This window comes from Myxine glutinosa, unplaced genomic scaffold (genome assembly GCF_964187855.1).
Source record: "Myxine glutinosa unplaced genomic scaffold, kmMyxGlut1.1 SCAFFOLD_639, whole genome shotgun sequence".
Lineage (NCBI taxonomy): Eukaryota > Metazoa > Chordata > Myxini > Myxiniformes > Myxinidae > Myxine > Myxine glutinosa.
The window spans coordinates 94,272-119,751 of NW_027616734.1; the positions used below are offsets into that span (position 1 = coordinate 94,272).

The window sequence follows — 25,480 nt, forward strand, 5'->3', positions numbered from 1 at the left end:
AGTGTTTTGTTTCCTTCTGAATAGGAGATAGTAGGTGAAGTAGATTAAATGTGTGTTTGTTAGTTTTAAGGTGTCTTTTGTATTGTTTATATTCTTGTTCACAAACGTCGCAATACGTTGCTTTGATCATATTTATTTATATAGTAAAATTATACTTAAAACAAAGTGCCTTTTTTAGAGGCTTTTTAAAAGATGAAACTGTGCTTAAAGTAAAACACCTTTGAGCTTTTCAACTCGTTTGATGTATATAACTTTACTTAAAGTAAAACACCTTTGAGCTTTTCAACTCGTTTTATGTATATAACTTTACTTAAAGTAAAACACCTTTGAGCTTTTCAACTCGTTTTATGTATATAACTTTACTTAAAGTAAAACACCTTTGAGCTTTTCAACTCGTTTTATGTATATAACTTTACTTAAAGTAAAACACCTTTGAGCTTTTCAACTCGTTTTATGTATATAACTTTACTTAAAGTAAAACACCTTTGAGCTTTTCAACTCGTTTTATGTATATAACTTTACTTAAAGTAAAACACCTTTGAGCTTTTCAACTCGTTTTATGTCTATAACTTTACTTAAAGTAAAACACCTTTGAGCTTTTCAACTCGTTTTATGTATATAACTTTACTTAAAGTAAAACACCTTTGAGCTTTTCAACACGTTTTATGTATATAACTTTACTTAAAGTAAAGCGTCTATGTATTAGCCAGAAAGTTTAGATACTCTAGTTCATCAATTTCAATTTCACTATCTGAGTCATCAATAAAGCTACTCTCATAACTATCATTTGAACACAAACTATTAGTATCATAACTATCTTCAGATCCTAGGCTCTCAGTATAATAACTCTCAGAGTATTGACTGTTAATATCACTCATTTACATACCATTAAACTTCCATCAATATCTATATATTTTCTTTCATTAGAACTAATAACCACAATATTTTTTACATTAAATGTTATTTTCAAATAATCTCTAATAATCAGAGTACGGAATGATAGTTCACCACTAATATTCATATTATTAATTTCACCCACATCTTTGGGTCTATTAAAGAATATACAAATGTTTCCTCTAGAATCGTTGATGGTCTTATCATTCATTTTCAAAGCTTCTTTATCAATGACCTTTTCAAGCTTTGAGTAAATTGTTAGTAGTAGTGGAGAAACTTTTGTCAAATTTACTTTAATAGAGTTATTAATTAACATAGCTTGTCCCGTAAATTTAATAAAAGGACACATGTTATTCTCCATTATGCGTTTAATCCAAAAATTCCCATATTTATCTTTGTTCAATTTAACATCTTTGACATATTTTTCTATATCTTCCACCGAAGTAGAGATTGATTGAAATTTGTCTTTTGTGTTTTACTTTAAGCACAGTTTCATCTTTAAAAAAGCCTCTAAAAAAGGCACTTTGTTTTAAGTATAATTTTACTTTATAAATATGATAAATTCTGAAGGATATTTAGAATTTCCAGACTCTCCATATGATAAATTAGAAATCTGCCACCATTGTGGTAGAATAGGGCTTAATAATGAGGGTTCATATAAACAATGTATTTTCTGTGATTTAATTTTAATTAATGATAATAAAAAATATAGAAAAATGTATAACTCTTTTAAATTAGAACCAAAAATGAATTACTTTACAAGATTAATAAGAGAGATGAATGTTAAGTATTATGGTGATAATACACCATTTCTTACAAGGGAAGAGACTATTTGTATTGAGGAAATGTATAAGGGTTTAATGATATTTATTATTCAAAATAATTTTAATGGAAATGTTAATACAAGGTACTATATAAACAAAATAATGGATTATTTTGAAATTAAACCTGAACTCAGGATAAAATATAGAGTTTCTCAAAAAACTCAAAAAAAGTTAGATGACTTGTTTTCCAAATATATAAATGAATGATTTTTTACCCGTTTGGGAAAATAAGATAAATTTAATAACCATAAAAATCTTCCAAATTCATTGAGATGTCTAATAGTCGGTTCAAGCGGATGTGGAAAAACCTGTTTACTTTTAAAGATGCTCCTTAGTCCTAATTTTTTAGATTATGATAATTTAATAATTTTTACAAAGTCAAGTTTTCAACCCGAGTATCAACTACTCTCACAGGGTTTTAATGCGGGTCTTAAAAAGGAAGACATTATCGGTTTATTTAAACTTCAAAACAAACTAAATGATTATAATATTGATGATATAATACAATTATTTTGTGATACACAGAAATCAAAATCAAAACCAAAACCCATAACTTGTATTCTCAGTGATAATACGGATGATATACCTTCACCTCAAGATTTAGATAAATCAAAAAAGAACCTCGTTATCTTTGATGATTGTGTTAATGAGAGAAACCAAACAGTAATGGATAGCTACTATACAAGAGGGAGACATTCTTCTTGTAATTGTATTTATCTTAGTCAGTCATATTTTCAACTCCCTCGGCGCTCAATAAGAAACAATGCTAATACTTTTATTTTATTTAAGTTAAATTCAATAGATACAAATAATTTTTGGAGAGATAATTGTTCTACATTATGTAGTAAGAAGGAATTTGAAAATAATATGAAACACACGATTGGAAAATATAAATATATTGTTGTGAAACAAGATGAGATACTAAATGATATTTTTCAATAAATAAATACAGAAAATGAATACCGAAGAAAGAGTAAGAAAGTTTAAAGAACATCAAGAGTTGGTTTCAAAAGTTGTAAAGCAACAGGAAGACATAAAGAAGAAAAAGAGATAGAAACTAACTGGTGAAGAAGCCTTTGAAAGAAAACAAGAGAAATTTTTTAAACCACTTTTAAATACTCAACAAACGATTTCACCTACAGTTCCCACGGTAGAATTTACTCCGAAAAAATTTCAAATGCTCAAAGATTTTAGTCAAATGACAGAGCAAGAACTTGGAGAATTAGAATATGATGATGAAGGATTATTTCGGCATCTTGAGAAGGTAAATAAACTTTCCAATTATATTGTAGAAGCTCTTCAAAACAATGAATATTTGAAGGGTTCAAAAACCAGAGCAGGTCTCATTCCAACAGAAGAACCAGCATAGTTCCATCTTGTGAAAGAAAAGTTATTGATATTTAATGATAAATTGGTGTTCTTAAGTTCTGACCAACCAAATGTTGAATTAACCCCAAGATTAATGTTTCTTCTAACAAAAGATGGACATGCTAATTCACCTTATTTTGATGAACCGCTTGATATGGAAAGAGAGGAAGATAGAGAGTATATTGAGTTGCTAAACGCACTTGATTATGGAGTTTCTGTTGCTGGTAAAAGTAAGAAGAATGAGAAGGAGAAACATATTATTGATGCTTTAAGTAAGCTTGGTTCGGGTGTTAGTTTTCTTCCAAATGACCCATCACAATTAGTTAATAGGTTATTATTGTTGTTAGGTAGTAAGAAGGCTGGAAACAACAATTGTTTTAATGAAGCATCCGCCATTTTAGATCAGTTGATGAATATGAAAATAATTAATAAATGTCAATACAAAGATATTTTATTAGATATTAAATAAGATGAGAAGCACAATTCTTAGTTTTAATTTCACAACGAGTGATTACACAGCTTCATTCCCTTACCCACTACAACTTGACCCCACAAAAGAATATGAGGCTTCTTTGTTGTCAATGGAGACTTACAATACCCTTTTTAATATCACAGAGAAAAACAACAAGTTTAGTTATAATCCAGGAAGTGGATATAAAACTATAACCGTTTCACCCGGTGCTTACGAGATTTCTCAAATATCTTCAGAAGTCTCTCGCCTTATGAAAGAAAAAGGTCATGAACCAAAAAATATTGTAATAGATATTCAAAAACACACTTCAAAATCAACTATTAAACTTAAAAATAATTATAAAGTTGATTTCACGATTGAAAATTCGTTCAGAGAGCTATTGGGTTTCTCTTCTAAAAAGATTGAAACTAACGGGACGTCTTACAGTGATAATGTCATTCAAATATCCTCCGGTATAAATTCAGTATTAATTCATTGTGATTTGATTGATGGTGCTTATAACGATGGAATAAGAACAAATACAATATTTTCATTCAGTGCATACTCAACCCCGATTGGTTATAAATTTAATATGGAACCAAAAAATCTTGTCTATTTACCTGTGTCAGGAAAAACCATATACAGAGTAAATTTTAGGATAACCGACCAAGATAATCGCATGATATCCTTTAATGATGAAATTATATCCATCAGAATTCACCTACGTGAAGTTTTTCAATAAATAAATAATGGTTATTGTGAGAAAACACGAGTTGGGAAAATATAAAATAATTACAGGGGATGGGATGTTCCTTTCACCATACTATAAGGGTGAAGGTATGTTTCTTGGTAGAGGATACTATTAACCAAAGAGACAACGGGGTGTGGGACATCAATTTAGAAATAAAGGAGATGGGATAATTGATACTCTAATGGGTATTGGTTCAACCATCCTTAAACATAAAGACCTAATTGGTTCAACTGCTTCAGCCGTGGGCTCAGTTGCGGGTGCTATAAAGAGTATAAAAGATGCTCAAAAGGAGTCTCATAAATTACAAGCAATCAAAGAAATTAAAAAAGGTAAAACTCAACTATCTTCACAAGAACGACAAAAAATCATTAAAATACTTGGGTCAGGATTTCAACGATTTTAATGCTATATAAATACAAGTATGGAAGCGATTGATAGTATCTATGATTTGGATGATACGATTATCATTTCAAACTCTACTAAAAAGGAAAACTATTTTAAGGTAAATGCTATAACAGGAACAGACTGGAATTCAAACGGAACAAAAAGTTTTGAAATAAATAATCAACAAACTTACTTGAATATAGCTGATAGTTTCTTGCTGTGTAAATTTAAATTCACTAAGGCTGCGAATAATACTAATGCTACACTCGTAAATGATTTCTTCTGGAAAATGTTTGATAGTGTCCGCCTGTATATTGGAACACAAGAGGTTGAAGCGGTTGATTATGTCTCTGCTATATCTGAAATGATGAAATTTACACTATATTCGTTTAGTGATAGAATGGGTAAGGGAGCTGTTGAAGGTTTTATTCCTGATATGTCAACGGGAACAAATGCTGACCCTGGTTATAGTCAAAGGAAGTCAATGTATAATGATGATACAAAAGCAGAGAATAGTTTTACCGTAGCAGTACCTCTGAAAGGTATATTTGGATTTTGTGATTATGATAAAGTTTTGTATGGTCTTAAAATTAGATTTCAACTACAAAGGAATGATAATGTAAATAGATTGCTTTTTGGGGCTGAAAATGCTTTTGGCGACAATAATAAATTTGTTATCAATGATTTGTGTTGGTATATTAGTGAATATACTCCTAATCTTAAAACGGAAGAGATGTTAAATAGAAGACTTAACTCAAAGAAACCGCTAAATGTATCATACCTTAAAAGAAGATGTCAACACGTTAAACTGGAACACACTACCTACACTTGGAATTTGGGTGTTCTTGAAGGAAAGCCACGATACCTATGGCTCATTTTTAAGAAACCAGATGGAGAGGAGGGTACTGATAAGAATAATGCGCTGAGTGATAATGCTAAGGTGAAACAACTTCGGGTTTCTCTTGATGGAACATTTTATCCGCGAGATAGATTGGAAATTGATTGGGAAAAAAATGATTATGCGGAAGCCTACAAGTCTTACCAAAAGGTGTGTGAAAGCAACGGTAATAATGAACCTATTTTGGATATGGTTGCGTTTCAAAAACTTTATACCATCTACGCAATTGACCTGAGTTCTCAAAAGGAAACTATAAAGTCTAATAGAGTGGATACTTCTCTATACATTGAAAGAGGAGAGAATGAAGAAGTTGATGCTTATTGTTTGCTTTTGGAGGAAACAGAATTACAGATTAATACAGATAATGGTGTTATGATTAATATCACATAGGTTTTTTCTCATAAATAAATGAGTAGGAAAGAACTGGTATATGTTAATCAAATCAATCTTAATAAATTAACATCTTGTATTCAAAATCAAAAGCCTTGTATTATTAACGTTAATACAATTCAAAGAAAAGGAGCAGTAAGAATTGATGTTTTACTCACAAGAGAGCAGGTAAAAACACTAAATTATGCTGGTTCACTTAAAATTAAAATGACAAAACCTAAGTTAAAGAAATATTCAATACAAGAGGGAGGATTTCTCCCGTTTCTAATTCCTTTATTTGCTGGTTTAAGTGCGGCGGGAGCATTGACTGGTGGTATTTCAGCAGCGGTAAAAACTGCTAACGAAAGGAAGGCACAACTAAAAGCTCAAAAAGAATTGGAAAGACATAACAAGGAGTTGGAGAAACAAATTAGTGGAAGTGGTGTAATTGTGGATTTTGCTCAAAAACTTGAAAGTCTACCTGATAAAGCTAGATTGTTAGTTGGAGATATGCTTTCCTCTCTCGCTCAAGCGGGTGTTAAACTAACTAAAAGGGGTAATGGGTTATATCTTTCTCATAAATAAATGGATAAATGGTTTAAACAATTTGGAAAGAATACAACGTCAAATATAGAACTTACTAAATATTGTAAAAAACTAAAAATTGATAATGTGGTTATTTGTATGAGAGATGAATTTAAAAAGTTGTCCAAGAATACAATGAATATTATTATGAATTTAGACACACAGAATGGTTCTCATTGGGTTTGTATTCATAATAGTCAGGATAAATATTATTTTGATAGTTATGGTATGCCACCGCCTGTTGAAGTAATACAATTCTTACAGAATGGTGTTTATCAAACATTTCAAGTTCAAGAAATTAATTCTAAATGTTGTGGTCAATTATGTTTATCTGTATTATTTCAACTCAACAATAATGAAAATTTTTATGATATCATTTTTAATCTAATATAAATGACTTATGTTGGAAAAGATGGTTCTATCTTTGGAAAATCCTCTCAGGATATTGATTTATCAAATTATTATACAAAGGCACAGGCTGAACGACAAAAATATAGTATAAGTAAAAATATTAATATGAAGAATACTTATAAATTAATCAATTATCCAAACCCGACAGATGCGAATGACTTAATTAGATTTAGTGATTTATCACAATATATATTTTTAAAGAAAACAGCACGTTTTGTTAAACAAGTAAAATTTACAACCACAACACCCGGATATACTGACCATACACCTTTCCTCATTCAATTTAACTATCTGCTTACAATTGAATTTTATAAAGAAGGACATACAGTTAATATGCGAATCAATAAATGGGGGTATGATATGCCTGATTTAGGGTATAATTGCTATTTTTCAATAAACTTAGAAGACCTACATGATTTGAATCAGTCTCGTAAAGAAGAATATTATCCGCTTGGTGAGGATAAGGATTTATGTGGAAGTACAATTAGTAAACAACAAATACATGGTTTTAAGAAAAGAAAAATATATGATAGTATAGCGATGGTTAACATGACAAAGAAGGAAGGTAATGAGATAAGGATAGAAAGCCGAGGAATACAAACCGATTTGGTAGTGGGAAAATGGGGTGGTATTACCTGTTATAATATTAATCTCACATATATTTCTGATACATAAATGGCAGGAAAAAGACTACAAGAGAATTATAATTTTTGTATTCAGGGATACCTACAAGAAAAGGGTGCTCGGTATTACATACCTTATGATTTGGAGCATATACATGGAAATTTTGTCATTAAAAAGTGGCCTTATACTGATATTGCTAAACCCACAAATAGAGACTTGTTTAAAATATTAAATAAAAATGAACTTCTCAAAGTTATGAAATATAAAACTTTTAGAAATCGTCATCAAATCTTATTGGTATCCTATTATGAGAAAAATAATTATAGATACAAGAATATCTCAAAATCCAGATGAGTATATGTATAATATTCTTTGGGGCTCAAGCTCAAGGGTAGCAAGGGATGAGGAAGGAGTTGAAGAAGAGAAGGAGGAAGGAGTTGAAGAAGAGAAGGAGGAAAGAGAGAAGGAGGAGGAGGAAAGGGAGAAGGAGGAGAGGGAGAAAAAGGAGAAGGAGGAGAAGGATGAAAGGGAGAAAAAGGAGAAGGAGGAGAGGGAGGAAAGGGAGAAAAAGGAGGAGGAGGAGAGGGAGGAAAGAGAGAGGGGGGAAAAATATAAAAATATGACCATTCCTGAGATTAATGAAAGATTGAAGTTATTACGACAAATAAATCAATCTCAACGCACCGAAGAGGAAAATAAAGAACTAATGACTCTTATGAAGATATTGGTTTTTAAATTTGCTATAATAAATTCAGAGAGCAGATATACAACATATAGTTGATGATGTTGGTGTTATTGACTTTAGTTAGTTTTATTTGTAAATAAATGGAGGAGAGAGTGAAGGCATTCCTAAGGATTCTTTATGTTTTAAAAATCAAGATAGAAATGTATATGTTGAAAACCCAAAAGGCTTTGGCACTATGTAGGACTTTTTCTCATAAATAAATATGAGTTATTGTCTCAAATGTAAAAAGAAAACGAAATCTAAAAATATCTCCTTTGTTAAAGCTAAAAATAATAGAGTTTATCAAAAAGGAATATGTCAAGTGTGTGGCTCTAAAAAGTGCCAATTCATCTCTCCTAAAAGTGGAGGAGACATCCAAAAGTTTTTGTCAGGAAGTAAATTTACAACAACTGGAATTCCAGGGGAACTACATCTACCTGGATATTCTTTCTGTGGTCCTGGAACAAACCTGGATAAAAGATTAGATGAAGCTGACAATCCTAAACCTTGGTCTAAACCTACAAATAGGGTTGACGAAGTGTGTATGAAGCATGATATTGCTTATGGGAAAACCACTACGTTGACTGAAAAACATAAAGCCGACAGAGAAATGTTGTATAATTTGTCTTTGATACAAAATCCAACGTTGAGAGAGAAGGTTGATAGGTTTATTGTGAGAAATTTGATAAATGCTAAATTGAAACTTGGCCTTGGTTATTCACCCTCAAAAAACTATTAGGCTCTAATGATGTCATCAAGACTGAGGAGCTTTTGGCTGATGAATTATATAAACCTATAATCACAAAGTTTAAAAGAAGGAAAGTTTATTCTAAATACACCGACCACATATGGTCCGCTGATTTAATCGAACTAAAAAATGATAAGGGATACAAGTATGCTTTAACCGTTATTGATTTGAGGAGTAGATTTGCTTGGGTTGTTCCTTTGAAAAACAAGAGAGGTTATACTCTGATGTTAGCCTTCCAACAGATATTTAATAAAAGTAAAAGAAAACCAAAGAAACTGTGGACCGATGAGGGAACAGAGTTCTATAACAAAATATTTATGAAATTTCTTAAGGGGGAGGGTATTAAATTATACAGCACCTTTAATGAAGGAAAAGCAGTTGTTATTGAGCGTTTTAATCGTACTTTAAAAGAGAAATTATATAAAAAATTCACACAACTCGGTTCCCAAAAATGGGTGTATTTTATTCAGGATATTGTAGATAATTACAATAATACAGTTCATTCATCAACAAAATCAAAACCATCAGAAACATTTACAAAATTAGAATATGAAAAGGAGATTAATTTGAGAAAGCCCAAGTTCAAAGTTGGTGATATTGTAAGAATATACAGATGGAAAAGTCATTTTGAGAAAGGTTATACAAAGAGATGGACTAATGAATTATTCAAAATCGTTGATGTAATGGATACTATGCCTTGGACTTACAAATTATATGATATGAATTGGGAAGAAATCTTGGGTTCATTTTACTCACAAGAATTACAAAAAACAAAACTGATAATTCATTAAACAACAACCATCCATACTTTCATCCACCCAGATTAGCTAATTTAATTAGTAGTAATAAAAAAAATTAAATAAATAAATAAAAATCATAAGCCACACCCACACAGACCCCACCCACAAACCCCGCCCACACAGACCCCGCCCACACAGACCCCGCCCACACAAACCACACCCACACAGACCCCGCCCACACAGACCCCGCCCACACAGACCCCGCCCACACAGACCCCGCCCACACAGACCACACCCACACAGACCACACCCACACAGACCACACCCACACAGACCACACCCACACAGACCACACCCTTGATCCCCCCTCATCCCACCCCCACCTTCCCCACACACAAGGGGAGGGGAGGGGTGGGATGAGGGGGGATCAAGGGTGGGGGCGCACCTTCTCATCTTTTTTCCCTTTATTCTCTTTTTGTAATTAAGAATTAAATAATTCTGGACAAAGCGAATAAAATCAAAATTATGAAATAACATTAAAAACAAAAATTATAATAAAACATTTTTCACGAGGTATAAATTCAGTTTCTTCCATAAATTCAGTTTCTTCCAAGGTATCATCTATCTATAATTCCAGTAATCTCTGTGTGTCTGTGTGTCTGTGTGTCTGTGTGTTTGTGTGTTTGTGTGTTTGTGTGTTTGTGTGTTTGTGTGTTTGTCTGTGACCGCTGTTTCTCGACAACCACGGGTCCGATATACTTGAAACTTGCCAGGTATATTGCTGGGGACCCGAGGATGTGCCTTTTCAAGGTTTCATATTAATCGGACAAGTAGTTACCGAGCTATGGCGATTTCTTTACCAAACTCCGCAAGCCGTTCGCTTTGGACCAAACCATTTCATGTAAATAGAGGGGGGGGTTCTGTGGTCGTTGTGAATGGACCAAACCATTCATGTAAATAGAGGGGGGGGGGGTTCTGTGGTCGTTACTGCCACGTGGTTTCAAAGTTTTTTTTTGTTGTTGTTTGCACGCATGTTTTTTTGCACCCACGTACGGGCACGCCCTAGGATGTTTACACACACACACCCCTACACAAATTTTTTTTTTTTTTTTTTTTTGGCAAGGAACGGGCACCCACGTACGGGCACGTCCTAGTGTGGTATAAATACAGTAATAAAATCAAAATTATTAAATAACATTAAAAACATAAAAATTATAATAAAACATTTTTCACGAGGTATAAATTCAGTTTCTTCCATAAATTCAGTTTCTTCCAAGGTATCATGTGGTATAAATACAGTAATAAAATCAAAATTATTAAATAACATTAAAAACATAAAAATTATAATAAAACATTTTTCACGAGGTATAAATTCAGTTTCTCCCATAAATCCAGTTTCTTCCAAGGCAATCCAACATAATGTTGTCTCCCATGTTAACTTCACCAATTTATTTTGTGTCTGCAAGGCACAAAAGGGATTTTAAATTAAATTCACCAAACACAGTATTTGCCTGCCGTGCCATCCCAAAACCACACGAGGGCAGTCTAAGACCATAAATGAGAAACTCCATTTATACTACACACATTGTAAGATGAAAATTTTAAACTCACTTGGCCAGGGAATGAGTTGACACTCCTCCCAACTATCATCTCTGCTATTGATCTATCATCATCCTTCGGAACTCCAGGTAATTCTGTAAGGGGTTCATTCAGATCCTCCTTTTGTTGGTGATAATCATTGGTTTCATTGTCAAAGTTCATGTTGTTTGGTTGGCTTTTAATGCTGAAATAAAACAAACAGTTGACATTTAAATACCAACTCACTGGTGATATCAAAATCGCAAGACAGTATCCAAGTATCAACCAAACCGTTTAATAACGCACATACACACAGTATCAAAGTTTGTGAAGAATTAATCATATATCTTACCTCAAATCCCAGGTCTTTATGAAGTCATCGATCTCATATATTGTCTCTGCTATTGATCTATCATCATCCTTCGGAACTCCAGGTAATTCTGTAAGGGGTTCATTCAGATCCTCCTTTTGTTGGTGATAATCATTGGTTTCATCGTCAAAGTTCATGTTGTTTGGTTGGCTTTTAATGCTGAAATAAAACAAACAGTTGACATTTAAATACCAACTCACTGGTGATATCAAAATCGCAAGACAGTATCCAAGTATCAACCAAACCGTCTAATAACACACATACACACAGTATCAAAGTTTGTGAAGAATTAATCATATATCTTACCTCAAATCCCAGGTCTTTATGAAGTCATCGATCTCATCTATTGTCTCTGCTATTGATCTATCATCATCCTTCGGAACTCCAGGTAATTCTGTAAGGGGTTCATTCAGATCCTCCCTTTGTTGGTGATAAATCATTGGTTTCATCGTCAAAGTTCATGTTGTTTGGTTGGCTTTTAATGCTGAAATAAAACAAACAGTTGACATTTAAATACCAACTCACTGGTGATATCAAAATCGCAAGACAGTATCCAAGTATCAACCAAACCGTTTAATAACACACATACACACAGTATCAAAGTTTGTGAAGAATTAATCATATATCTTACCTCTCACATAACATCCCAAACAAGGTGTTTAATTCGTTGTCAGTCATTTGTTCATTTGTAGAGACAGCTTTGGGTAATATTAATGGGTGAGAGAGGCTGTTCAAACATTCAACCATCTCATTATGAAGACCCCTCCGAACTTCAGTGAATTCTTTAAGCGTTTCATTCAGATCCTCCCTTTGTTGGTGATAATCATTGACTTCATTTTCAACATCAATTACCAGCTTTGATAAAGATATACTGTAAAAGAGAAAAAACAATAATTATTGAGAGGCTGTTAATGATGTTCCATATAAGACAATGAATAATTAATCGTGAGAACAAAAAAAAACTTACCTGTCTTCTGATAAAGCTTCATCCTCCATCCTCCAGAGAAACATAACGTGTGTTTAAAAAAGCAAGGTGTGGTTAGAGCCTTTATAGGCAAGGCTGCGACATTGGCAAGGCTGAGTCATGGCTGAGTCATCCTGTGCCACGTTGGCAACTGGCTCAACAAAAGATGATGCAATGTTTCACCATAAATGATAGAACCAAGTATCAACCAGACTAAAGAGTGGAGGTGTAATCAACCTTGGTATATAAATGGAAAACATAACGAATTTGAAAAATATCAGATTCAAGAGGTTGAGAGAATCACTGGTCAGAAGGTTCTCAAGACGGATAAACGTATTCATTTGTTAAGTGGGGTAATGGAGGGTGGGAAGAAAAATATATTAGAGTGGAGTGAGAACTTTAATGGTTATCAATCGGATAATAAATATTATAATTTTAAAATGGTATGTGGGAGAGGAGGAGGTCAAACAAGAACCCTCCGTAAAACATACCACTTTATACTTTCACAACAAAAGGTTAAGGAACCTGTATACTTTATAAATATACTTGATGGGGATGAGTTCTATAGGAGAATGGAACTCTTTAAAAAGTTAGAAAGAGATAATATATTTATAGGCTCATTAGTAGAGTGGTCTAAGGAACTACATTAAGGGGCCAGTGGGGGGAATAGGGTAAAAATTACATGCAAGTGAGAAGGATCATAGGTTCATGAGGCTAGAAGGATTATAGATTCATAAAGGAAGAAAATCATAGGTTCATAAGGTGAGAAGGATTATAGGTTCATAAGGTGAGAAGGATTATAGGTTCATAAGGCGAGAAGGATTATAGGTTCATAAGGTGAGAAGGATTATAGGTTCATAGAGGGAGAAATAGAGGTGTTTATGATTTTTGAAAAAGACAAGGGGGTAAATGACATTAGATAGGGATTTCCCATGTTAAACGGAGGTGTCCCAGAAGCAAGATTTATCACCTACTATGGGACCGTCTCTGATTGGATCATTGGATGGGACGGTCTCTGTAGGATCATTGGATGGGGCGGTCTCTGTAGGATCATTGGATGGGAAGGTCTCTGATAGGATCATTGGATGGGAAGGTCTCTGATAGGATCATTGGATGGGAAGTCTCTGATTTGATCATTGGATGGGAAGGTCTCTGATAGGATCATTGGATGGGAAAGTCTCTGATAGGATCATTGGATGGGAAGGTCTCTGATAGGATCATTGGATGGGAAGGTCTCTGATAGGATCATTGGATGGGAAGGTCTCTGAAAGGATCATTGGATGGGAAAGTCTCTGATAGGATCATTGGATGGGAAGGTCTCTGATAGGATCATTGGATGGGAAGTCTCTGATTTGATCATTGGATGGGAAGGTCTCTGATAGGATCATTGGATGGGAAGGTCTCTGATAGGATCATTGGATGGGAAGTCTCTGATTTGATCATTGGATGGGACGGTCTCTGATAGGATCATTGGATGGGAAGGTCTCTGATAGGATCATTGGATGGGAAGGTCTCTGATAGGATCATTGGATGGGAAGGTCTCTGATAGGATCATTGGATGGGATGGTCTCTGATAGGATCATTGGATGGGAAGGTCTCTGATTGGATCATTTGATGGGACAGTCTCTGATGGGATCATTGGATGGGACGGTCTCTGATTGGATCATTGGATGGGATGATGTCCGATAGGATCATTGGATGGGATGGTCTCTGATAGGATCATTGGATGGGAAGGTCTCTGATTGGATCATTTGATGGGACGGTCTCTGATGGGATCATTGGATGGGACGGTCTCTGATTGGATCATTGGATGGGATGATGTCCGATAGGATCATTGGATGGGATGGTCTCTGATTGCATCATTGGATGGGAGATGTCTGATACGATCATTGGATGGGACAGTGTCTGATATGATCATTGGATGGGACGATCTCTGAAAGGATCAATGGATGGGACGGTGTCTGATATGATCATTGGATGGGACGATCTCTGAAAGGATCAATGGATGGGACGGTGTCTGATATGATCATTGGATGGGACGATGTCTGATTAGATCATTGGCTGGGACGATGTCTGATGAGATCATTGGATGAGGCAGTCTCTGATAGGACATAGCATGGGACAGTGTCTGATGGGATCATTGGATGGGAGATGTCTGATACGATCATTGGATGGGACGGTGTCTGATATGATCATTGGATGGGAAGGTCTCTGATTGGATCATTGGATGGGACGATGTCTGATTAGATCATTGGTTGAGACAGTCTCTGATAGGATCATTGGATGGGAAGGTCTCTGATAGGATCATTGGATGGGAAGGTCTCTGATAGGATCATTGGATGGGACAGTCTCTGATAGGATCATTGGATGGGAAGGTCTCTGATAGGATCATTGGATGGGAAGGTCTCTGATAGGATCATTGGATGGGAAGGTCTCTGTTAGGATCATTGGATGGGACGGTCTCTGATAGGATCATTGGATGGGAAGGTCTCTGATAGGATCATTGGATGGGACGGTCTCTGATAGGATCATTGGATGGGAAGGTCTCTGTTAGGATCATTGGATGGGACGGTCTCTGATAGGATAATTGGATGGGAAGGTCTCTGATAGGATCATTGGATGGGACAGTCTCTGATAGGATCATTGGATGGGAAGGTCTCTGATAGGATCATTGGATGGGAAGGTCTCTGAAAGGATCATTGGATGGGAAGGTCTCTGTTAGGATCATTGGATGGGACAGTCTCTGATAGGATCATTGGATGGGAAGGTCTCTGATTGGATCATTGGATGGGAAGGTCTCTGATGGGATCATTGGATGGGACAGTCTCTGATAGGATCATTGGATGGGAAGGTCTCTGATAGGATCATTGGATGGGAAGGTCTCTGATAGGATCATTGGATGGGACAGTCTCTGATAGGATCATTGGATGGGAAGGTCTCTGTTTGGATCAGTGGATGGGAAGGTCTCCGATAGGATCATTGGATGGGACAGTCTCTGATAGGATCATTGGATGGAAAGGTCTCTGATAGGATCATTGGATGGGAAGGTCTCTGATAGGATCATTGGATGGGAAGGTCTCTGATAGGATCATTGGATGGGACAGTCTCTGATAGGATCATTGGATGGGAAGGTCTCTGATAGGATCATTGGATGGGAAGGTCTCTGATAGGATCATTGGATGGGAAGGTCTCTGATAGGGTCATTGGATGGGACAGTCTCTGTAGGATCATTGGATGGGACAGTGTATGATAGGATCATTGGATGGGACGGTCTCTGATAGTATCATTGGATGGGAAGGTCTCTGATAGGATCATTGGATGGGAAGGTCTCTGATTGGATCATTGGATGGGAAGGTCTCTGATTAGATCATTGGATGGGAGATGTCTGATACGATCATTGGATGGGACAGTCTCTGAAAGGATCAATGGATGGGACGGTGTCTGATATGATCATTGGATGGGACAGTCTCTGAGAGGATCATTGGATGGGAGGGTGTCTGATAGGATCGTTGGCTGGGACGACGTCTCATTGGATGGGACGATGTCTGATTAGATCATTGGCTGGGACGATGTCTGATTAGATCATTGGATGAGACAGTCTCTGATAGGACATAGCATGGGACAGTCTCTGATGGGATCATTGGATGGGAGATGTCTGATACGATCATTGGATGGGACGGTGTCTGATACGATCATGGGATGGGAAGGTCTCTGATACGATCATTGGATGGGACGGTGTCTGATTAGATCATTGGTTGAGACAGTCTCTGATCGGATCATTGGATGGGAAGGTCTCTGATTGGATCATTGGAAGGGAAGGTCTCTGATAGGATCATTGGATGGGACGGTCTCTGACAGGATCATTGGATGGGACGGTCTGATTGGATCATTGGATGGGAAGGGCTGATTGGATCATTGGATGGGACGGCCTCTGAATGGATCATTGGATGGGACAGTCTCTGATTGGATCATTTGATGGGACGGTCTCTGATGGGATCATTGGATGGGACAGTCTCTGATTGGATCATTGGATGGGACCGTCTCTGATGGGATCTCTGATAGGATCATTGGATGGGACGGTCTCTGATGGGATCATTTGATGGGACAGTCTCTGATTGGATCATTGGATGAGACGGTGTCTGATAGGATCATAGGATGGGACAGTCTCTGATAAGATCATTGGATCGGACGGTCTCTGATTGGATCATAGGATGGGACGGTCTCTGATTGGATCATTGGATGGGACGGTCTCTGATTGGATCATTGGATGGGACGGTCAATGATTGGATCATTGGATGGGACGGTCTCTGATTGGATCATTGGATGGGACGGTCTCTGATTGGATCATTGGATGGGACGGTCTCTGATTGGATCATTGGATGGGACGGTCTCTGATTGGATCATTTGATGGGACAGTCTGATCGTACCTCAGATGGTACGGTCTCTCTTGGCACATCGGATGGAATGTTCTCTGATAGGACATCAGATGGGTCAGTCTTTGATAGGACATGAGATGGGACGGTCTCTGATTGGATCATCGGATGGGACGGTCTTTGATAAGATATAGGATGGGACAGTCTCTGATTGGATCATTGGATGGGACGGTCTCTGATAGGATCATTGGATGGGACGGTCTTTGATAAGACATAGGATGGGACGGTCTCTGATTGGATCATTGGATGGGACGGTCTCTGATAGGACATAGGATGGGACGGTCTCTGATTGGATCATTGGATGGGACGGTCTCTGATAGGACATAGGATGGGACGGTCTCTGATAGGATCATCGGATGGGTCGGTCTTTGATTGGATCATTGGATGAGACATTGAGACAGTCTCTGATAGGATCATTTGATGGGACAGTCTGATCGTACCTCAGATGGTACGGTCTCTCTTGGCACATCGGATGGAATGTTCTCTGATAGGACATCAGATTTGTCAGTCTTTGATAGGACATCAGATGGGACAGTCTCTGATTGGATCATTCGATGGGACGGTCTCTGATGGGATCATTTGTTGGGATGGTCTCTGATGGGATCCTTTGTTGGGACGGTCTCTCATCGGATCATTGGTTGGGACGGTCTCTGATGGGATCATTGGATGGGAGGTGTTTGATAGGCTCATTTGTTGTGACGGTCTCTCATCAGATCATTTGTTGGGACGGTCTCTCATCGGATCATTTGTTGTGACGGTCTCTCATCGGATCATTGGATGGGATGGTCTCTCATTGGATCATCGGATGTGATGGTCTCCGATAGGATTGTTGGATGGGAGGTGTCTGATGGGATCATTGGATGGGACGGTCTCTGATAGGATCATTGTATGGGATGGTCTCTGATAGGGTCATTGGATGGGACGGTGTCTGATTGGATCATTGGATGGGACGATCTCCAATAGGATCATTGGATGGGACAGTCTCTGATACGACATAGGATGGGACAGTCACTGATGGGATCATTAGATGGGAGGTGTTTGATAGGATCATTGGATGGGACAGTCTCTGGGAGGTGTTTGATAGGTGTTTGATGGGAGGTGTTTGATAGGATCATTGGATGGGACGGTCTCTGATTGAATCATTGGATGGGACAGTGTCTAATTGAATCATTGGATGGGACGGTGTCTGATTGAATCATTGGATGGGACGGTGTCTGATTGGATCATTGGATGGGACGGTCTCTGATTGGATCATTGGATGGGACGGTCTCTGATTGGATCATTGGATGGGACGGTCTCTGATTGGATCATTGGATGGGACGGTGTCTGATTGAATCATTGGATGGGACGGTCTCTGATTGGATCGTTGGATTGGACGGTCTCTGATGGGATCGTTGGATGGGACGGTGTCTGATTGAATCAATGGATGGGACGGTCTCTATTTGGATCATTGGATGGGACTGTGTCTGGTTGAATCATTGGATGGGACGGTGTCTGATTGGATCATTGGATGGGACGGTGTCTGATTGAATCATTGGATGGGACGGTGTCTGATTGAATCATTGGATGGGACGGTGTCTGATTGGATCATTGGATGGGACGGTCTCTGATTGGATCATTGGATAGGACGGTCTCTGATTGGATCATTGGATGGGACGGTCTCTGATTGGATCATTGGATGGGACGGTCTCTGATAGGATCATTGGATGGGGCGGTCTCTGTAGGATCATTGGATGGGACAGTGTATGATAGGATCATTGGATGGGAAGGTCTCTGATAGGATCATTGGATGGGAAGGTCTCTGATAGGATCATTGGATGGGAAGGTCTCTGATTAGATCATTGGATGGGAGATGTCTGATACGATCATTGGATGGGACAGTCTCTGAAAGGATCAATGGATGGGACGGTGTCTGATATGATCATTGGATGGGACAGTCTCTGAGAGGATCATTGGATGGGAGGGTGTCTGATAGGATCGTTGGCTGGGACGACGTCTCATTGGATGGGACGATGTCTGATTAGATCATTGGCTGGGACGATGTCTGATTAGATCATTGGATGAGACAGTCTCTGATAGGACATAGCATGGGACAGTCTCTGATGGGATCATTGGATGGGAGATGTCTGATACGATCATTGGATGGGACGGTGTCTGATACGATCATTGGATGGGAAGGTCTCTGATACGATCATTGGATGGGACGGTGTCTGATTAGATCATTGGTTGAGACAGTCTCTGATCGGATCATTGGATGGGAAGGTCTCTGATTGGATCATTGGAAGGGAAGGTCTCTGATAGGATCATTGGATGGGACGGTCTCTGACAGGATCATTGGATGGGACGGTCTGATTGGATCATTGGATGGGAAGGGCTGATTGGATCATTGGATGGGACGGCCTCTGAATGGATCATTGGATGGGACAGTCTCTGATTGGATCATTTGATGGGACGGTCTCTGATGGGATCATTGGATGGGACAGTCTCTGATTGGATCATTGGATGGGACCGTCTCTGATGGGATCTCTGATAGGATCATTGGATGGGACGGTCTCTGATGGGATCATTTGATGGGACAGTCTCTGATTGGATCATTGGATGAGACGGTGTCTGATAGGATCATAGGATGGGACAGTCTCTGATAAGATCATTGGATCGGACGGTCTCTGATTGGATCATAGGATGGGACGGTCTCTGATTGGATCATTGGATGGGACGGTCTCTGATTGGATCATTGGATGGGACGGTCAATGATTGGATCATTGGATGGGACGGTCTCTGATTGGATCATTGGATGGGACGGTCTCTGATTGGATCATTGGATGGGACGGTCTCTGATTGGATCATTGGATGGGACGGTCTCTGATTGGATCATTTGATGGGACAGTCTGATCGTACCTCAGATGGTACGGTCTCTCTTGGCACATCGGATGGAATGTTCTCTGATAGGACATCAGATGGGTCAGTCTTTGATAGGACATGAGATGGTACGGTCTCTGATTGGATCATCGGATGGGACGGTCTTTGATAAGATATAGGATGGGACAGTCTCTGATTGGATCATTGGATGGGACGGTCTCTGATAGGATCATTGGATGGGACGGTCTTTGATAAGACATAGGATGGGACGGTCTCTGATTGGATCATTGGATGGGACGGTCTCTGATAGGACATAGGATGGGACGGTCTCTGATTGGATCATTGGATGGGACGGTCTCTGATAGGACATAGGATGGGACGGTCTCTGATAGGATCATCGGATGGGTCGGTCTTTGATTGGATCATTGGATGAGACATTGAGACAGTCTCTGATAGGATCATTTGATGGGACAGTCTGATCGTACCTCAGATGGTACGGTCTCTCTTGGCACATCGGATGGAATGTTCTCTGATAGGACATCAGATTTGTCAGTCTTTGATAGGACATCAGATGGGACAGTCTCTGATTGGATCATTCGATGGGACGGTCTCTGATGGGATCATTTGTTGGGATGGTCTCTGATGGGATCCTTTGTTGGGACGGTCTCTCATCGGATCATTGGTTGGGACGGTCTCTGATGGGATCATTGGATGGGAGGTGTTTGATAGGCTCATTTGTTGTGACGGTCTCTCATCAGATCATTTGTTGGGACGGTCTCTCATCGGATCATTTGTTGTGACGGTCTCTCATCGGATCATTGGATGGGATGGTCTCTCATTGGATCATCGGATGTGATGGTCTCCGATAGGATTGTTGGATGGGAGGTGTCTGATGGGATCATTGGATGGGACGGTCTCTGATAGGATCATTGTATGGGATGGTCTCTGATAGGGTCATTGGATGGGACGGTGTCTGATTGGATCATTGGATGGGACGATCTCCAATAGGATCATTGGATGGGACAGTCTCTGATACGACATAGGATGGGACAGTCACTGATGGGATCATTAGATGGGAGGTGTTTGATAGGATCATTGGATGGGACAGTCTCTGGGAGGTGTTTGATAGGTGTTTGATGGGAGGTGTTTGATAGGATCATTGGATGGGACGGTCTCTGATTGAATCATTGGATGGGACAGTGTCTAATTGAATCATTGGATGGGACGGTGTCTGATTGAATCATTGGATGGGACGGTGTCTGATTGGATCATTGGATGGGACGGTCTCTGATTGGATCATTGGATGGGACGGTCTCTGATTGGATCATTGGATGGGACGGTCTCTGATTGGATCATTGGATGGGACGGTCTCTGATTGGATCATTGGATGGGACGGTGTCTGATTGAATCATTGGATGGGACGGTCTCTGATTGGATCGTTGGATTGGACGGTCTCTGATGGGATCGTTGGATGGGACGGTGTCTGATTGAATCAATGGATGGGACGGTCTCTATTTGGATCATTGGATGGGACTGTGTCTGGTTGAATCATTGGATGGGACGGTGTCTGATTGGATCATTGGATGGGACGGTGTCTGATTGAATCATTGGATGGGACGGTGTCTGATTGAATCATTGGATGGGACGGTGTCTGATTGGATCATTGGATGGGACGGTCTCTGATTGGATCATTGGATAGGACGGTCTCTGATTGGATCATTGGATGGGACGGTCTCTGATTGGATCATTGGATGGGACGGTCTCTGATAGGATCATTGGATGGGGCGGTCTCTGTAGGATCATTGGATGGGACAGTGTATGATAGGATCATTGGATGGGAAGGTCTCTGATAGGATCATTGGATGGGAAGGTCTCTGATAGGATCATTGGATGGGAAGGTCTCTGATAGGATCATTGGATGGGAAGGTCTCTGATAGGATCATTGGATGGGAAGTCTCTGATTTGATCATTGGATAGGAAGGTCTCTGATAGGATCATTGGATGGGAAGGTCTCTGATAGGATCATTGGATGGGAAGTCTCTGATTTGATCATTGGATGGGACGCTCTCTGATAGGATCATTGGATGGGAAGGTCTCTGATAGGATCATTGGATGGGAAGGTCTCTGATTGGATCATTGGATGGGACGGTCTCTGATAGGATCATTGGATGGGAAGGTCTCTGATAGGATCATTGGATGGGAATGTCTCTGATTGGATCATTTGATGGGACGGTCTCTGATGGGATCATTGGATGGGACGGTCTCTGATTGGATCATTGGATGGGACGATGTCCGATAGGATCATTGGATGGGATGGTCTCTGATTGGATCATTGGATGTGAGATGTCTGATATGATCATTGGATGGGACAGTGTCTGATATGATCATTGGATGGGACGGTGTCTGATACGATCATTGGATGGGAGATGTCTGATATGATCATTGGATGGGACAGTGTCTGATATGATCATTGGATGGGACGGTCTCTGAAAGGATCAATGGATGGGACGGTGTCTGATGTGATCATTGGATGGGATGATGTCTGATTAGATCATTGGCTGGGAGGATGTCTGATTAGATCATTGGATGAGGCAGTCTCTGATAGGACATAGCATGGGACAGTCTCTGATGGAATCATTGGATGGGAGATGTCTGATACGATCATTGGATGGGAAGGTCTCTGATAGGATCATTGGATGGGAAGGTCTCTGATAGGATCATTGGATGGGAAGGTCTCTGATAGGATCATTGGATGGGGCGGTCTCTGTAGGATCATTGGATGGGAAGGTCTCTGATAGGATCATTGGATGGGAAGGTCTCTGATAGGATCATTGGATGGGAAGTCTCTGATTTGATCATTGGATGGGAAGGTCTCTGATAGGATCATTGGATGGGAAAGTCTCTGATAGGATCATTGGATGGGAAGGTCTCTGATAGGATCATTGGATGGGAAGGTCTCTGATAGGATCATTGGATGGGAAGGTCTCTGAAAGGATCATTGGATGGGAAAGTCTCTGATAGGATCATTGGATGGGAAGGTCTCTGATAGGATCATTGGATGGGAAGTCTCTGATTTGATCATTGGATGGGAAGGTCTCTGATAGGATCATTGGATGGGAAGGTCTCTGATAGGATCATTGGATGGGAAGTCTCTGATTTGATCATTGGATGGGATGGTCTCTGATAGGATCATTGGATGGGAAGGTCTCTGATAGGATCATTGGATGGGAAGGTCTCTGATAGGATCATTGGATGGGAAGGTCTCTGATAGGATCATTGGATGGGATGGTCTCTGATAGGATCATTGGATGGGAAGGTCTCTGATTGGATCATTTGATGGGACAGTCTCTGATGGGATCATTGGATGGGACGGTCTCTGATTGGATCATTGGATGGGATGATGTCCGATAGGATCATTGGATGGGATGGTCTCTGATAGGATCATTGGATGGGAAGGTCTCTGATTGGATCATTTGATGGGACGGTCTCTGATGGGATCATTGGATGGGACGGTCTCTGATTGGATCATTGGATGGGATGATGTCCGATAGGATCATTGGATGGGATGGTCTCTGATTGCATCATTGGATGGGAGATGTCTGATACGATCATTGGATGGGACAGTGTCTGATATGATCATTGGATGGGACGATCTCTGAAAGGATCAATGGATGGGACGGTGTCTGATATGATCATTGGATGGGACGATGTCTGATTAGATCATTGGCTGGGACGATGTCTGATGAGATCATTGGATGAGGCAGTCTCTGATAAGACATAGCATGGGACAGTGTCTGATGGGATCATTGGATGGGAGATGTCTGATACGATCATTGGATGGGACGGTGTCTGATATGATCATTGGATGGGAAGGTCTCTGATAGGATCATTGGATGGGAAGGTCTCTGATAGGATCATTGGATGGGAAGGTCTCTGATTAGATCATTGGATGGGAGATGTCTGATACGATCATTGGATGGGACAGTCTCTGAAAGGATCAATGGATGGGACGGTGTCTGATATGATCATTGGATGGGACAGTCTCTGAGAGGATCATTGGATGGGAGGGTGTCTGATAGGATCGTTGGCTGGGACGACGTCTCATTGGATGGGACGATGTCTGATTAGATCATTGGCTGGGACGATGTCTGATTAGATCATTGGATGAGACAGTCTCTGATAGGACATAGCATGGGACAGTCTCTGATGGGATCATTGGATGGGAGATGTCTGATACGATCATTGGATGGGACGGTGTCTGATACGATCATTGGATGGGAAGGTCTCTGATACGATCATTGGATGGGACGGTGTCTGATTAGATCATTGGTTGAGACAGTCTCTGATCGGATCATTGGATGGGAAGGTCTCTGATTGGATCATTGGAAGGGAAGGTCTCTGATAGGATCATTGGATGGGACGGTCTCTGACAGGATCATTGGATGGGACGGTCTGATTGGATCATTGGATGGGAAGGGCTGATTGGATCATTGGATGGGACGGCCTCTGAATGGATCATTGGATGGGACAGTCTCTGATTGGATCATTTGATGGGACGGTCTCTGATGGGATCATTGGATGGGACAGTCTCTGATTGGATCATTGGATGGGACCGTCTCTGATGGGATCTCTGATAGGATCATTGGATGGGACGGTCTCTGATGGGATCATTTGATGGGACAGTCTCTGATTGGATCATTGGATGAGACGGTGTCTGATAGGATCATAGGATGGGACAGTCTCTGATAAGATCATTGGATCGGACGGTCTCTGATTGGATCATAGGATGGGACGGTCTCTGATTGGATCATTGGATGGGACGGTCTCTGATTGGATCATTGGATGGGACGGTCAATGATTGGATCATTGGATGGGACGGTCTCTGATTGGATCATTGGATGGGACGGTCTCTGATTGGATCATTGGATGGGACGGTCTCTGATTGGATCATTGGATGGGACGGTCTCTGATTGGATCATTTGATGGGACAGTCTGATCGTACCTCAGATGGTACGGTCTCTCTTGGCACATCGGATGGAATGTTCTCTGATAGGACATCAGATGGGTCAGTCTTTGATAGGACATGAGATGGGACGGTCTCTGATTGGATCATCGGATGGGACGGTCTTTGATAAGATATAGGATGGGACAGTCTCTGATTGGATCATTGGATGGGACGGTCTCTGATAGGATCATTGGATGGGACGGTCTTTGATAAGACATAGGATGGGACGGTCTCTGATTGGATCATTGGATGGGACGGTCTCTGATAGGACATAGGATGGGACGGTCTCTGATTGGATCATTGGATGGGACGGTCTCTGATAGGACATAGGATGGGACGGTCTCTGATAGGATCATCGGATGGGTCGGTCTTTGATTGGATCATTGGATGAGACATTGAGACAGTCTCTGATAGGATCATTTGATGGGACAGTCTGATCGTACCTCAGATGGTACGGTCTCTCTTGGCACATCGGATGGAATGTTCTCTGATAGGACATC

At 39.6% G+C, this 25,480-nt stretch overlaps 1 protein-coding gene across 1 annotated transcript; it reads right to left on the minus strand.

Annotated features, from left to right (window-relative positions):
• Positions 1 to 10,921: 10,921 nt before the first annotated feature.
• Positions 10,922 to 12,772, minus strand: LOC137416621 (uncharacterized). Its single transcript, XM_078768876.1, has 5 exons — positions 12,687 to 12,772; positions 12,351 to 12,590; positions 11,702 to 11,878; positions 11,383 to 11,554; positions 10,922 to 11,230 (listed from the first exon to the last, which is right to left on the minus strand). Exons 1-5 carry the CDS (start codon positions 12,728 to 12,730, stop codon positions 10,922 to 10,924), a joined length of 942 nt encoding a protein of 313 aa, XP_078625002.1. The 5' UTR covers positions 12,731 to 12,772.
• Positions 12,773 to 25,480: the final 12,708 nt, after the last annotated feature.